This window comes from Nilaparvata lugens, chromosome 6 (assembly GCF_014356525.2).
Source record: "Nilaparvata lugens isolate BPH chromosome 6, ASM1435652v1, whole genome shotgun sequence".
NCBI lineage: Eukaryota > Metazoa > Arthropoda > Insecta > Hemiptera > Delphacidae > Nilaparvata > Nilaparvata lugens.
This window is the reverse complement of record NC_052509.1, coordinates 49,577,196-49,593,873: the sequence shown is the minus strand read 5'-3', so window position 1 is coordinate 49,593,873 and position 16,678 is coordinate 49,577,196. Positions and strand designations below refer to the sequence as shown.

The 16,678-nt window shown below is 33.4% G+C and overlaps 1 protein-coding gene across 2 annotated transcripts; it reads right to left on the bottom strand.

The window, feature by feature from the left end:
- Window positions 1-335: 335 nt before the first annotated feature.
- Window positions 336-15,859, bottom strand: LOC111050484 (general transcription factor IIF subunit 1). 2 transcript variants are annotated; one of them, XM_022336820.2, is made up of 12 exons: window positions 15,656-15,859; window positions 14,596-14,645; window positions 14,027-14,161; window positions 12,853-12,987; window positions 12,037-12,207; window positions 11,529-11,650; window positions 10,238-10,351; window positions 9,434-9,557; window positions 7,857-8,128; window positions 6,670-6,748; window positions 4,217-4,351; window positions 336-657 (listed from the first exon to the last, which is right to left on the bottom strand). In XM_022336820.2, the coding sequence occupies exons 1-12, from the start codon at window positions 15,665-15,667 to the stop codon at window positions 432-434; spliced, it is 1,575 nt and encodes a 524-aa protein (XP_022192512.2). In that variant the 5' UTR covers window positions 15,668-15,859; the 3' UTR covers window positions 336-431. The 2 variants fall into 2 exon arrangements, with proteins under 2 accessions (XP_022192512.2, XP_022192513.2); XM_022336821.2 differs by having other exon boundaries at window positions 336-654; window positions 15,656-15,855.
- Between the last annotated feature and the right edge of the window lie 819 nt (window positions 15,860-16,678).

The following is a 16,678-nucleotide window of genomic DNA, read 5'->3' as shown; positions in this document are numbered from 1 at the left end:
GCAACATATCAAGGTACAGTATGCCGATTTTCAAACCAAAACACAGAGCTAGCACGCTCGGGTCCAGTGAAGGCAGCCATCTTTGACGTAACTGCCGCTAGCGCTTGTGTGACGCGACCCGGCACTAGCGAACTACGCGAGTCAAAACTTGGAGTGTTTTCCTATAAAACAACACCAAAACCAACTCTGTACATTGTTTAATAAGATTTATATGAATTTTGTAAAGTTGTAAAGTCCTTTTTGAATAACCCGGTATTTTTTTATTTTTCAGTGGTTTATTTATTAATGAATTAGTCTTACAACAAAGTGAGCGACTAAAAATAATTGGATATTCATTTATTTAATAAGAATATGATTTATTGTACAATCCGATTATAATCTCACGTTCTCACCAGTCATATATACATATACTGTATATCAGCAATCATTGCTTAAAAGTTCTTAATAGACAGATACATTTTGTTTTTGATGGTTTGCTTGACGGGGTTGATGCGTTTCAGTATCTGTGTCATGACGTTGACCAGCTGTTCGGAGCTGAGACCCGTTTTTCGGCTGCGGAATTTCTGCAGAAGTTCCGTGGTCGTCATGGGCTTCCGCATCAGATAGCGGCGTACCGCTTCCTCTGTAATTCCAGTGTCTCCACCGCCGCTTCCGCTACTGAAATTCGTTCATTCATATGATTAAACATAGTCCAGTCAAGGAAAGGTTATAGAAGGAAAAGTTTGGATGACAATTTTTGACCCCGCAGTTCTGTTTAGGGTAGTAAGGAGGTAAACATATCAAAAGTCCCAACCTCTACCCCTTGTGCTAAGGGGGTGGGGGTGATTCAAAGGTACCATTTTTTGGTTTCCCGCATATAACACAGAAACTATGTATCTTATGGACAGAGATAGACAAAGTGAGTCGATTTTAGATTGATCAGCAGGAGCAAAAGAGCGAGCGACGTTGTAAGTAGAGCGAACCAGGGCAAACATTGTTGCCGCTCTGAGTTGTGAGTGTATCTTATGGACATAACTGTTATATACAAAATTAAATCTTACTTTATTTCCTACAATATTCATCTTAAAACGTTTTCTATATCTTCTCTAGTTTTCGAGATATCCGCTCTTAAAGGTATGACATTTTTGAAAAAACGCGGTTTCCTCCATTTTTTCTATTTTTGCTCATATAACTTTTTAAAAATCGATGAGAAAAACCCATGCTGATTATCAGCTCATAGAGCATTAAATTCTCTTCAATTTGATGTATAATTCCACATTCTACAACTGTTGCAGCAGCTTTATAGTTGAGTGTGAAATCTCCAGTTTTTCAACAATAGACCAATTGACAAAGGAATTTGGAGGGAATGTTTTGAACACAATTTTTGACTATGCAGCTTTGTTGAGACTAGTTGGGAGGAGAACATATCAAAAGTCCCCATCCCTAACTCATGTGCTAAGGGGATGAGGGTGGTTTAAAAGTTGCATTTTTCAGCGTTTTGCTTCCACGCTCATATCTTGATAACAATGCGTTCAACCGACATAACTAACTATTTCAAAATAAAGCTTGATAAATTCTCTACACTTTTTGTTCAGTGGAATTTTGTGATATTCCCAACAGTCCCCGAGATATTCGCTCTTGAAGGTGTGTAATTGTCAAAATAACAGGTTTTTATCCTATTTTCAGCTCTTTCAAGGATTATAACTCATCAACAATGCATCGTATAAATCAATTCTTATCGTAGGTTTGTAGAACATTAAATTCTCTTTGAATTGATGTATTATTTCACTATTCCAAGTTTTCGGTTTCATTGTTATAGCAACTTCAATGTAGTGGGTGAAATTTTCAATATTGCAACAAGAGTGTCAACTCAGCGGTTCCACACCTTCAACAGAGGGGATAAAGATACGCACTCTTGCTATATCTACATAATAACTAGTCCAAATTGAGCTGCAGAGTCAAAAATTGTGTCACAGAAACCCCCTTAAAATGCAACTGTCAAATGATCAATTAATGCAGCATTTAACATTTCAAAACAGTACTGAATAATTTCACAAAACAATCAGGTCTCAAAAAAAGTTGGGTAGGGTCCTACATAAATTACGGACCCAGTCGATCATGATCTCGGGTCATGACTAACGGTCATGCGGCGAAGTTATAAGAAAGCTAAGACATTTAGATACTAAACACTATTATTAGTTATATTTCATTTATATATACTAAGGCACGGTTGCACAAAAATGTCAATTATTGCTTTTTTCATCATGATTAAATGCCACTATAACCAATCAGAGGAGAAGGCTGAGGAGAAGGCTTCTTCTCTGATTGTGCGCGTAGCATTTAATCGGGATTAAAAGTTTACATACTTTTGTGCAACCGGAACTAAGTAGTTTGTTCTCAAAATTATTCCCTCTATTTTCGCCGATTCACTACGTTATGATCCTAAAGAAAGAAGTACGAAGTAGTATATAAAATCTAACAGAGATAAACTAACGAAATAAAAGAAAAGAGGAAAGATTAGGGTAGGAATGATTGGAAAATGGTAGGAAATACATACGTATAGGAATAGGATTGAGAGTCCAAACTTTCAATTTTGACATTTTTCAGATTGACAAAATTTTTCAGGTGTCCGAGGGAACGGAATTCAGATTGGCCGGTGGTGGAGGGGGAGGAATAGGAGTGGTAAAAAGCGCTGTGAAGAAGAGAAAAACTTGAGAAAATCATAAAGAAATTCAAATTTTAAATATTAATATTATTAATATCATCTATTATTAATATTAATGATAAAATCGATTGTTGAAGAATGCATTGGATATTCACTTGAAACTGTCAACAAGCATTGGTTGAAAGGGAAGCAATGATGTTATTTATAGAGAATGCTGACAGTATAAAGTGAATCTCACAAACTACAGAAGGATCTTTAAATTTAACCGAGATTAAAGACGTTATCTCGTCTCTCATTGGTTCTCGTGTCATTTAGCCGACATTTAATCAGGGTTGGACGTACGCGCAACCGGGATTAAGTCATTACTGGAGAATTTGTATTATTCATAGTTTGATACCAATTCTAGTTAATTTATATGTATAACTAGCAGGTAACCCGTGCTCCGCAAGGGTCCATTTTGAAACTTGACAAACTGAAAACTTGACTGAGTGGAATATTGTAGAGTTTGAAGTAGGCATAGAACCATCCTCAGTTAATTAAGAAACTATATGCAAAATTTAAAGTTGATTTCAGTCCAGTAGTTTAGACGTGATGATCAAACATAGTTTGATGATGCAACAAACATAATTTTCATATCCCATACGTGTATAAGCCAGTTCTTTCCTTTATTATAATATACAAGAATTCTTCAACTTGATACTAACATAATAAAGTGACATAACTCAAATCTTGTTCAGCAACCTTCCTCAACTTGATGTCAACCTGACAAATTTGGACTGGCTATTAATTCAGCTACCAATTTTAACCATCTGTTTCAAAGAGGTAGTCTCTCTAGATCAATGAACCTAGAATACGTATTCTAGGTACCTTGCTCTAGATTATAGTTATGTATTCATGTCCCATAAATTAAATTTCATCATTAATTCTGAAAAATCTAAAAGGAAAATTGAAATTCGGGCTTCGAGGTGCACGAGATTGATATTTTTAGAATCCATGTGCAAAATTTGAAGATGAATCATTCCCGTCTTTCCGGTATGCAATCCACAAGTTAGCATGTTTTGATGCGAACAAACACAACCCTACTCTCTCTTATTATATAGAAGAGAATATTGGCCAATTAATCACTTATTGATTCATTTAGTAGATGAAGGTAAGGTAAGTATTTAGAATATTCACCTATAGAAACCAAAGAATGAATCCGCCGTTAATGCCATACATTATGGTGGTTTTTTCATTTGGATTTCCGAACAACTGCCCTCAAGTCATTAAACTAAAGTTTTAAGGTCAGAGGACCAGCTGTACGTAATTATTAACCGTGTCTATTGAGTACTCGATTAAATTTAACCGTGATCAACGGCTAAAAACGCTTCCGCTTGTCTCATTGGTTCTCGTCATTTAACCACGGTCAAATTGAATATACTAAAGTACAACCGGGAATTGAATTGAATAATTGGCTTTATTAAGGGTGGAGTTAGGACTCTTGGCCCTCTCTCCTACACAACCCTAAATAGGGAGATAGAATAATGCAAGTTTATGGTTTAAACTAGTGAATTGATGAATTTCTTGATTTACCTTAGTGAAGAACCAGGTGTGTCAAGTCGAACTCGTTTGGAGGAAGGCTCCCCTGAATTTGGAGTGGACAGATTTCGTTTGCTATCTTGGCTGCCAGATCCAGGAATAGGACTACCACTACGCGAGTTTGGTGTACTGAAATTAACATCAATTATCAAAATACAATTACATAACCTAAATACAATTGCTTTTTTAAAGTTTAATGACAATAAAATATTATTATTACTAGTGACCCCTGGGTTGGAGAACTCGCTGAAGAACCTACTGTTATATTGTAATCTTTGAAACCCACAACTTTTAATTATACCGTTGGTGAAAATTATGAAAACAGCTAAATATTAATTTCTTTCACAATTATAATTTGACAGGAGGTTTCATTGGGGATCCTATTTGAAATGAAAAATTATTCTAACGCTTCAACATGTTTGTCCCTCATATGAATCCAAACTCATTTTTTTTAATGAGGAGGTGGTCATGTAATACATGATTTCGATACAGAGTTCCAAGAGAGAATGAATGGCGAGAACCGCACATTGATATCTCAATCCGTATAAGTTTGTTGATGTACAAGTTGTAATATTATGTTGTAATATCGGGGACCGAGCTTCGCTCTGGAGTACAAAAGCATACAAAAATTATTACGAAAGTAGAAATTATAATAACATTCATACAGAAATGTTCCATCTAATAACAGTAAATTGAGATTAGTTCCCAGAGGAATGCAAAAATTTCCCTCACAAAGGCCCAGTTGCATAAAAGCCGGTTAAATTTTAATCCTGATTAACTTCACGTGAACCAAATCAGAGAAGACCATTTCAAAAAGCTGAGTCATAATTTTGACACAGTCCCACACACATGAACTCGCTCATTCACTTCCATCACCAACAGACGACGAAATAATTATTATCAGATGTTTTTCCAAGGATGAATAATAATTATCCTTTTAATGTCCTTCAGCGAGTTTTCCCAGGGATGAGACCTAGTGCAATCGAATCTTTATATTATAAACCTACTATGTTCTGAATTTCGTGAGAATCGTTAGAGCCGTTTTCGAGATCAGGTGAAATACAAAGATATAAACATCCAAACATATAAACAGAAGTTGCTCGTTTAATAGTATAGGATATCAACCAGCTGAAATAATGTGTCAGCGCATGAAGGTCTGTCTGTGTGATAGCTTCCAAATAACCTCAGCTGATGTTATGAATGAATGGAAAAACTGCTGTAATTGCATGCAATGAATTCTTCAGCTGACTAAATGATAAATCAAAACAATTTTTTTTCTTATGTACTTTCAATTTTATCTGTTATATCCTTAAAAGGACGAAGGAGTGAGTCAATTTCGTTGTCCAAAGAACTTGAACTGTAAAAAGGTTCGAAGAATACATGTTCAAAATTTTAAGCAGATTGATTAATTCTTTCTAAAGTTATTGTAGAACATACAAACAGACGTACAACGACTTTGGCCTTCAGTAAGTCAAAAGTGAGAACTGGCTAACGCTCGTTCAATTATTACAATACACATCTATTTAATTTTATGACCGGTAAAGCAAAAACATAATTCATATTAGTTCTAATGGGACTATTACCACTCAAACGGGCCGAGTGAGTATGAAACGTCCCATTGGAACTCATGGAAATAATAACGTGTATCGGACACGTTCACTGATACTGATATGTGCGAATCAGACTCAAGTGACACGGTAGGATACGAATATAATGCATTCTCTATACAGCGATTTAACCACCATTAACATGATTGATGAATGATTACGAATTTTTACATAATGAATGATTAAATAAATTATACATATATTTGTGATATATCTCATACTACTCAATATTAAAAAAACCAAAGTTAGTACATTACTTCTTGTTTATTGCGGATGTTGCCCACATGAGCTTTTTGCCTAAGCATGGATGGGTAATGCATAAGTTTCATCTTGATAATGGCATTATAGCCGAAACATGTTGTGTATACAAAAATATGAATAAAAAATGATACTGAAATGAGATTCACGTTATAAAGTCAGTGGAAATAAAAGAACGACATAGTTGCCAATTTCTTTTTCTCACCGACTTCTATTGTGAATAGCTGTGATTCAAGTAATTCCGGCATATCAGTTATAACATTAATTGTTAATTGTTGTTAAATTAATAATAGGCTGATCGATTATATCTCAAATATATTATATTCACCAAGAAAATATATATTTACATGATTTAATCATACATTTTTGTAAATGAGATTAAATAATCTGATACTCCATAACATTTCTACGTGATGTATAAAAGATTTGGCAATGATGCAGAGTTAGAAAAGGGTAGAGATTTCGGCTTTTTCAAGTGCCAGACAAGGATAGCAAACCAATGATAATCAGATGTTGACTTTATAACGTGAATCTTTCTATAGTTAGTAAAATTACATAAATAATTAGAGTTGTAGCACTCACCTATTAGTTTGCAGCTTCAATTTGTTGTCTATTGCTTCTGAATCAGAACTATCAGGACTAGAGTCATTGGAAGAATCAGCTGAAAAACCAATTAGGAATAATAATTACTATATTTATATAAGCGTATGGTGTCGCAGTTCAAAAAGGTTAAAATATTAAAAATGCATGTGTGTGCACATACACACAAATATGCAACCTCCTAAAGGATTTGTCAGAATAAAAATAAAAGAAACAAGAATAATTACTTAAATTTCCGTTAGAATGAATAATACAGATATATGGAAACAAACAAAATATATTATGTGCCGGTTACAAAAAACCGTTAAATTTCAATCGTCATTAAATTCCACGAGAACCAATTATAGAAGCCTTCTTTAAAAAACCTTTCTCTAACTCGTTCTCCTGGCATTTAATCATGATTAAAACTTAACAGGCTTGGGCCTATGTACAGTATTACATTCTGACTAAATGTAATAGACCTATGTCTAATAAAGAATGGATAATATTTGGATACAAATAAACATGTGTATTACAATATTACAATAGATGTGAAATGAAATAATTGGAAATATTCAGCTTAGATTATGAAGATGAAATTCCATAAAACAGAAAGACCATAAAAGTTATCAAGTACCCTTTAAAAAAAAGAGTACTTGATATATTTTATTGTGTTACAATAATTTTAGTAGCCCTATAAAGGAAAGTGAGTATCCATGAGGTAGCTATTAGACCTTGATTCTAAATGTCGATTGATAATCTAATGTGTCTGTGTTATCAAATCTTTTCTTTTTCAACAGTAGTCACCTGTAACAAAGTTTTATTGGGTACGTTGGAGATGAGGTCTAGTGTATTGAAACACATCGGGAACTGACAGAACATGTAAGTACTGTACTGTATTCATGAAAAATTACTCTTCAAAAATTATTACACTGTCGCTTCAACATTTTTGACCCTCATATGAATCCAAATTTATTTTTTGAAATGAGAAGATGGTCATGTGATACATTATTTCGATACAGAGTTCCAAGAGAAAATAAATGGCGAAAACCGCACATTGATATCTCAACCCGTATTGGTTTGTTGATGTAAATAATTATGTTGTATATTAACCAGCTGAAAATCATGTGTCAGCGTCTGTGTGATAGCTCCCAAATAATCCCAGCTGATGTTATGAAATTTCTGTTTACCTTCAGCTTTGATACCCGGCATATCCACCTCCTTCTTCACCACTTTCTTCTTCTTCTTTTTCTTTTTGGCACCAGCTCCCGCCTTGTCTTTGTCCTTGTCATTGGCGTCGTCCTTATCATCCTTATCGTCATCCTTGTCTTCCTTGTTCTTATCCTTTCCTTCTTCGTCCTCTTCGTCTTCATCCTCATCTGAGGTGAGCAGTTTCCTCAGTGCACTCTCCTCGGCGACTCCTTTCATCTCTTTGTCGAATTTCGCTTCCAGGTCCGATTCACTGTAAAACAATTCAAAAACATCATAAATAGGGAAAAGATACAAGATTAAGTAATATATTTATTTATACTTTATCGCTGTCTTACATTCATTTATGAGTTGAAAATATACATTAAACCAATACAAAAACATGATGAAAATAGATAAGACAATTTCAATAGGTTATATATTCTTATAACTACATAGCTATAATACATATTATCTACTTATATTAACATTTAATACATCAAAGGTTTTGTAGGAAAAAAATAAGAAATTAAATGGATGAATGCAAGCCCCACGAAAGCAGAGCTTGTGTGTGGGAAGTTTTGGTTACAAAAATCATAATCAGTAATGGCTTAAATTAAATAGTTGATAGTTGACAAATCAAAATGTAAAAAAGTATATAGGATAGTATTAGATTTAATAAAATGAATAAATGCAGATTTTAGTTAGAATAAGTTAGACTTAAGAATGGTTTCATTTTCTAAAAGAAAGACTTTCAGCTCATGTTTAGTAAAAGGTGCATTTGGTAAGTAAGGAACAGTTCTTTTAAATTTGTTATTTGTTCTTTGTGATTGGTGATTTGTCTATGGCAGCTTTGGTGATTGGTGATAGGTTTAGAGGGTTATCTAACGCTTTACTATTGTCTGAAATAATCTGAAATAGCTTGCTAATAACATACAGTGCAAATGGATATTGTTGCCATTATTGAGGCATTATTGACTGCAACAAAAACTTCGGTGATCAACTATCACTAAAGCTGCCATATCTCACTTAATATTCGTTAAATCTTGACAAATAATGTGTCAATCGATTTGTAATTACAATTACTAAAAAAAGTTATCCTTGTAATATTTTTTGTAGAAACAACAGTTTTTGGTTATTCAAGAAATAAACGTTTAAGCGGCCGCTATTTTGTTTTATGGATTTCAAAAATTGTCATAATTTTTTAGTAGCTCTGTTTTGTTGTCATAAATGATTGTGCAAAGTTTAATTTCCATAAATGTTCAGCCATTATAAATAAATAAATTATTGAGAAAAAATAGCAAGTGAAAAAACAAAATGGCAGTTGTGTGAAAACTTTCGGACAGTTTGAAAATGATATTAGGAAATGTTTCGTACCCTAGAATATTGATAGGGAGTTCGGAAACATTCTTTATAGTAGCACGCTCGTATCGTGTCGTATCAAAGCCTTGCAACAAAGCTTTGTACTGTATCAAAGTTTTGACACTGTATCAAAGATACGATCGCATCGGTCAAGTAGGTTTCGAATCCATAGGGTACACTCATTTATATTTATATAGATAAGGGTTTGACTGCTCACCTATCAGAAGAGTCGGATATATAGTCAAGTTCCCTCCCTTCTTCATCACCATCATCACTTTCCTCTACTGCCGAATCGTCAGAGCCTGCTTTCCGCTTCTTCTTCTTTTTCGCCAGTTCTTGATCTTCACGAAAACAAACACCAAATTAATATTTATTAATGAGTTGATCGGCGAAAAATTAAACATAAGTTTTACAAACCATAACAAACGAAACCATTCAAATTAGATTCAGAAATAGTTTTACGTTGAGGCCATAATTTAGTATGCATTGCTAGATCTTCGACAAAAGAATATAAATCAAACTATTTTGATGTTTAAAATTATTCATGTAACCAAACAATTTTATTCACTTACTGACTGGAGTACTTTCGGGCGGCAAGCGTCCATTTTGAACAGACACATCCCTGTTCGGAATGGATCAACAAACCATCGTCTTTAATATTAATCAACAAGCAGACCTGCGATTACATACATATGATACTGAATATGACTTTGTGTTGGGGCCCTAAGCCAGTTGTTCCTCTCAATTGCCATAATATGTGCCAGTGTAGAAAATTAATGCTTTCAATGAATTAACAGAGGCTTGATTGTGTGAATTTTGATTAAAATATTTTGAAGTGGGAAAGCACTGATAAATAGTGAATTAAATAATTAATTGAGTAGGTTAAAAATTTTCCATCTGTAATTTTCTACATGATCTCCAAATTAGAAATAACGTAGCTGAAAAACAATGAATTTGTAAATGGAGGTGAAGGTTCGTTTCTAATACAGAGGAAAATTTATGAGTATTATAAAGACAATACCTTTCTTCTTCTTCTTTTCCTTCTTCTCTTTGGCTTCTTCGTTCATTTCTTCTTCATCTGAATCGTTGTCCTCTTCAGAGTCCACCCAGTCGTCCATGTCGGAAATTTTCAACTCTGTTGGCAAAAATAAGCAAATAACCTTCATTGTTCCACCACATTGATTAATATAATCAATTATTATTGTTTACAATTACTTCAGTGATTATTTGTATTCTTTCATATTAATTGTAGGCTACATTTCTTTCATTTCAAATTGTATAATTTGTTGAAAATATTGTATTGTAAGAAGGAGGCAAAATGGGTTTCAGGCTGTTGTCTCCATTAATGAAAATTAATATTATTATTACTTCGTTGTAAAAATATAATTAAGAACTAGCCTAACTATGCTTAATTTGAATAACCACTTCAGTAGTTATAGTTTAATACTGTGGATAGTTCAGTCACGAGAAAAAAGTTGAAATTTCACAACGGTTTAAATTATAGAATTACAATCCTCTACTATCCTAACGAGCAACTTCTGTTTACATGTGTGGATGTTTATATGTTTGTATTTCACCGGATCTCGAAAACAGCTCTAACGATTCTCACGAAATTCAGAACATGGTAGGTTAATAATATAAAGATTCGATTGCACTAGGTCTCATCCCTGGGAAAACTCGCTGAAGGACATTAAAAGGATAATTATTATTCGTCCTTGGAACAACAGCTGATAATAATTATTTCGTCGTCTGTTGGTGATGGAAGTGAGTGAGCGAGTTCATGAGTGTGGGACTGTGTCAAAATTATGACTCAGCTGTTGAACTTTTGTAATCATTCAATCAGGTACTTAGTGCCGGTTGCAAAAAAACCCGGTTAATTTCAATCCTGATTAATTCCAGTAGATCCATCTTTTTGAAATGGTCTTCTCTGATTTGGTTCACGTGAAGTTAAAATTTAATCGGCTTTTGTGCAACTGGGCCTATGTGAGGGAAATTTTTGCATTCCTCTGGGAATTAATCTCAATTTACTGTGATTAGATAGAACATTTGTGTATGAATGTTATTATAATTTCTTCTTTCGTAATACATTTTTTATGCTTCTATACTCCAGAGCGAAGCTCGGTCCCCGATATTCATCCTAAAGAGGGAGGATTGAGTAGAGCTCTCTTTCTATCGCCATCTGTTATGTACTGGCCGCAGTGCTACCAACCTGCCGTCATCCATATCTATACAGGAATACTTGTATTAATCAATCGAATCAAATCATGAATATTTAAGAAGTAGTGTAAGTTAAAGAGAACGAACGGCATCACCTTTTGCTTTCTTAGCTCCAGTCTTCTTTGTTTTTCCATCCTCGGCTTCATCCGGTTCTCCCTCTTCATTGCGAAGACGTTTACGCAACATGAGTGAAAAGTAATTCATCGCTTTGTTTCTCCTGTTTTCAACAAATTAACAAATAATTTAAATATTATAAATAGTTTAGTAACCTCATTTACCTCAGACTTATGATACAAATGTTATTCATCAGAAATAAGAATGTAATATTAAAAATTGATTAAAACTGATTTAAGAAAACAGAAAAAAGAGAAAAGCAAAACAAAGAAGATTTTCATGTTATTAGAGTCTTTAAGACCATTTAAATTGTATAAAAATCATCTTCAGCATTACCCTGGAGGAGCTCATAATGGGTAACACGCTCAGCCAAAAATCTCAATCGAATTTAGATTAGCCGGTTACTCACTTCAAACTGTCAACAATTGGAAAATTCACTATGCTACGAATTGAAGTAAACTCATTATGATAGGAATCGAATAGTATTACCTTCCGAACTCCTGTTCAGCTTCCTCGGCGGAAAGTGCTTTGTAGCGCTGAATCGGCTGGAAGTTGTACCACTCCTGCAGGGGGTAGGCTTCGATGGCCCCGTCAGGCGCATGCGTGAACACGTAGAATGCCGCATTCTCTCCCACCCCACCCTCGCGAATTCCCTTGAACCTGCACGATTAATTATCAATACATCAAATGAAATCATAAGAATTATTACAATCTTTTAAACTGACTTTTAACCCCAAAATTCAATGCATCAAAATCAAAACGCAATTGCAAAAACATTACACAAAACTTCACAAACATTAAAACTATATTGAGATATAGCAGATGAAAACTCAAATCAAGATTAACACATGAAAATGACGAATGCAATGAATAGAAAATTTAGATGATCACACATTAAGGTGCACAAACCTTCACAAATATTGCAAGATTTTATATTTTTCGACTGGAAATTTTGTAAAAAAAATTTTTAGACTATGTGTAACATTCTCTAAATTCGAGAAAGAAATAGCTGAAGATTACCTTATTTTTCCTATTTCTATCACTTAAATGATGTACTCATTGTGAAGATAAAGAATAAGAAAACTAAAGAATTGGAATTAATGAATACTTTAAAAAATCTCATAAACATGCAAAAAAATTAATATAGGCTAATAGAAATTATATACAATATTGAACTCTCATTTATTGACTTTTTTGTTCCTGTTTGCTTATTTATCTCTGTATTTCTTGTATTGTATTTTTGCTAACGACGTGATTAAGTGGTTCGAATGAAAAAGTTTTTTTTCTCCTATATTAGCTACTTACTTCTTGCCAGTCTTGCCGCCAACCCTCAGTATCCATGGCTGATCTTCGGGCCGGTATTTCTTAGTGATGATGCCATACTTTTTACGCCTAGCTTCTTCTTTAGCATCACGACCGAACTCACTGCCAGCTCCAAACCTACAAAAATAATATTCCAACTTGAAAATCAATGGTAATTTTATGATTTGTTTACAAAACTTGATTTATTACACCTGAATTGAAGATGAGAACAAAAAGCCTGTCGCCTTTTAAAACTAATAAATAAAGCATAATACTAGCAAACGATGATACTATAGAGAAAATGTAGCATACTTTATCATGAAATGAGAATAATTAAGATTTAAGAGATGTTAAAGCTCTTAACACTGTCTGATTTTCAATCCCTGATTTACAAGGAAATAAGATAAACCAACGGTTCTTTTCGGAGTGTTAACCATTTGCAGCCTCTCAATGTGTGAATACTCTCATAAGAATCAGCAATAGAACCTTCGACTTTAGTTGAGATGACCGCAAGAGTAGAGACCACTTGAATGGGAGAGCTTGAATATAGAGCTAATCAGAGGACCGCGCTTATCTAATATACAGAGTGTTTCAGAAGTAGTGTCGAACATTCTAGGATATTGTTCCTGGGTGATAGGAGACTACATGCATGCAGTACAAAAGTATCAATTTCTTTGCTAATCTTCGACCAGTCTTAATAAATAAGGTATCCTTGAAATCGTGATAAAATTTGCTAACTTTTTGTCTGTTGTAGTTTTTTTGTAAAGTGAACGGTTTTCGTGAAAAAATTTAAAATGGCCACCATTTTGAAAATTTACATCGAAAATTATTTATTTTATTTTTTAAAGTTGAGTCTTCATAGCATAAATATCCATGCCATATTTCAGATTAATGCAACATTTCGTTCTTGAGATAAAAATTCCGAAGTGAAAAAACAAAATGGCAGCTATAAGGATAACCGCTGAGTTTTGGACACTTCAAATACGACATTTGCAGTCTCCTATCACCCAGGAACAATACCCTAAAATGTTCGACACTACTTCTGAAACACTCTGTATATACAATAAAACCCCGTTCTGCCCATTAAAATCTTTTATATTTTCATAAATAAAAATGTCGATATAAAAAAATTCAGTTACTCTAGTCTCTAGTTTTCTTCAGTAACTATTGTACTTACTTTGGCTGATCATCATCAGGGCCTTTGAATTCCTTCATGTTGTTCTCACGCTCCATCTTCACTTGAGCCCATTTGGAGAAGTCAACATTCAATACTGAATTGAATCGCATCATATGATGCTTTTTTCGGCCATTCCTGTTCAACAAATCAACCAGTCAATCAGTCAAGTCAAAAAAAAAATTGTCGCAAGGCAAACAAAGCAATCATACTCTATAGAAAGCAAGTAAAATTTTTATGTAGCCTACAAAATTTGTTATTAGACCTACACAATTTTATAAAAATATGCTAGACATTACTATTATTGAAGAGATTAACTTTAAATTTTCAGCGCTTATTTGAAATCTTAAATTGTCAGCATTCCATATAAATAACATCAATGCCTCACATTCTTGCAATGCTGACAGTATAAGTGAAACTTACTATGCTTAATAGCAGGTTATGAAGTTAGACAGAAATAACTTTATAAATTAGAATACATAAGTATAAAAATTAGTAGTTATTATTTTGTCAGCATAGAGGCCCTATTGACAAGTTAAAACCTGAGTAAAGGTTCTGTTGAGTCGACTCACTTAGGCACTCGAATTGAAAACTCTTGCACCGATGAAGAGGTCCCAGCCGCCTGACAAAAAGAAAAATCAATTACTCAACGCAAAAAATGTAAAAACAATTCAAATATAGAACAGTTTAGAACCAGTGGCGTATACAGAGGAGGGATATAGGGATGTATTCCCTGCATCCACCAAAAAAGGACCTGATATTTTTTTCATAAAAAATCAGCCACAAAAATTAGCTTTCATGTCATATTTTTTTACAGGGGCGGCTATAGCAGTGTTCCTACCGTCGACAGTTGAAAAATTGTTTTATCTAACAACCTCACCCCCCCCAAAAAAAAAGATTCAAAAGAAAAAAATCATAAAACGAATACTAAAGAAAAATTATAAAAACTATCAAATATTGTGAAATAAGATGAAACTATGATGTTAATGTTTGTTTAAAAATTGCTTTAAAGACAAAATTACAGCATTCTAAAATGCTATCTAATAATAAATAGACTATTCAGGGCTATAACAAAATTAATATTATTCAAAACAATGGAATGACTAATAAAATGCTATCTAATAATAAGTTGCGTACTAAACACAAAATGGGGTGATTGTCTTCAAGTGGAAATTAAGTAAAATCGCATCAAATCGAAGGTATCTTTTCAACATTTTCCGGGAACCTCCTTTGGTGGGGGTGTTTCATATCCCTACACCCCCGGTGTCACCCCAAAGTTTAAGTGCTTTCTACACCAATGTAATAATTCCTCTTTCCGCCCCCTTCCGAAATTTTCGGAATACGCCACTAATTAGAACGATAGAGAAAGAATTCTCAAAGCAGGTGGAACTTTAATCCATGAGCAGATTCATTTTCATTAACTTACTATAGGCTACTGTTATAGCCAACCGAAGTATGTATACAACTTATAAAACTAGATTTTAAAAAAGTTCATGTAAATATTTTTGGTTTTGCTTGCACAATTTATAAATTTCAAATCGCATGATTATGCTTGATTTTTTTAAAATAAATAAGCCTAACTTATAATAAAATATTTTGCTTAAGCTACTTGTCACGTCATTTAGGACTTACCTGGGTTGTCATTTTTCAGTATTATAACAAACAAACTCAAGTAATCTATGAAAAACTAGGTAATCTTTGACTAACTAGTTAATTATGTCCATTTCTTTTATTTAACTATAAATAAGCTATAAATCTTCAATATTATTCAGGATAGAAACGGAGTTGAACTTGACAGCTTATGGAACTTTGAGGTTATGTTTTTCAATTTCAACACTGTGGACTGTGTTGTTCATCAGTGTTGCCAATGAACAAAACCCGATACTTCCCCGAATTCTAATCACCCAAAAAATATGACGGTTTTTTCTGAATTAAACAAAGGCATTTAATAAAAAAGTTTATAAGTGTAGAATTTCAAATGCGTCTTCAATTAATTTTGTTGCTATGCTGATTTACTTTGTACCATGAAGAGTTTTCTTGAGTCTATCTGGATGGAACATTTTTAAAAGTGAAAACTTATCGTAAAGAGAGTGGCCATTCATTTAGTTGTTCGAAGTGTATGATAAAATTTATTGAACTTTTTGTTGGTTTTCTGGTTTAATCAAGTCAACTTTCCTTTAGAACTGGATATTGTTATTCAATATAATTAGTTGCTTTCTATCAACTCCATATATTTTCTTGTGGAGCAATAAGATATAGGCTATTCAAGATTATGTTGATCATCATTAACAATATTGCCAGCCATAAATTTGTAATAGGCCTACATCAGATACACCAGAACAACTTGAATCCCATCAGATAACTAATATAGAAGGCGGTAGTAACAGAGAATCGGCAAATCTGTAGTAATATAATAATTTCCACTGACTTGAAAACGTGAATCTCACGTTAGAGCAAGAGGAGATTTCAAGTTAATTATTGTTCTCAATACAGCCCAACTAATTATCATCATCAGACTTTACTTCACTATACATAGTAATAAAACTGTAGTTAACTATATATAATCTGTTTTTTATCATTATCACTATTTGAATTAAATTGATTAAATAAAACAATACCCAAATGCTCATACAGTAATAATGTTTATTGAATTAG

Excerpts from the sequence above, each read along its gene's own strand:
- LOC111050484 (XM_022336820.2), bottom strand. Across the intron at positions 11,651-12,036 it reads GCTGAACAGGAGTTCGGAAG|GAGAAACAAAGCGATGAATT; the intron begins GTAATACTATTC and ends TGTTGAAAACAG. Across the intron at positions 4,352-6,669 it reads TTGAAGCTGCAAACTAATAG|TACACCAAACTCGCGTAGTG; the intron begins GTGAGTGCTACA and ends TGTTAATTTCAG.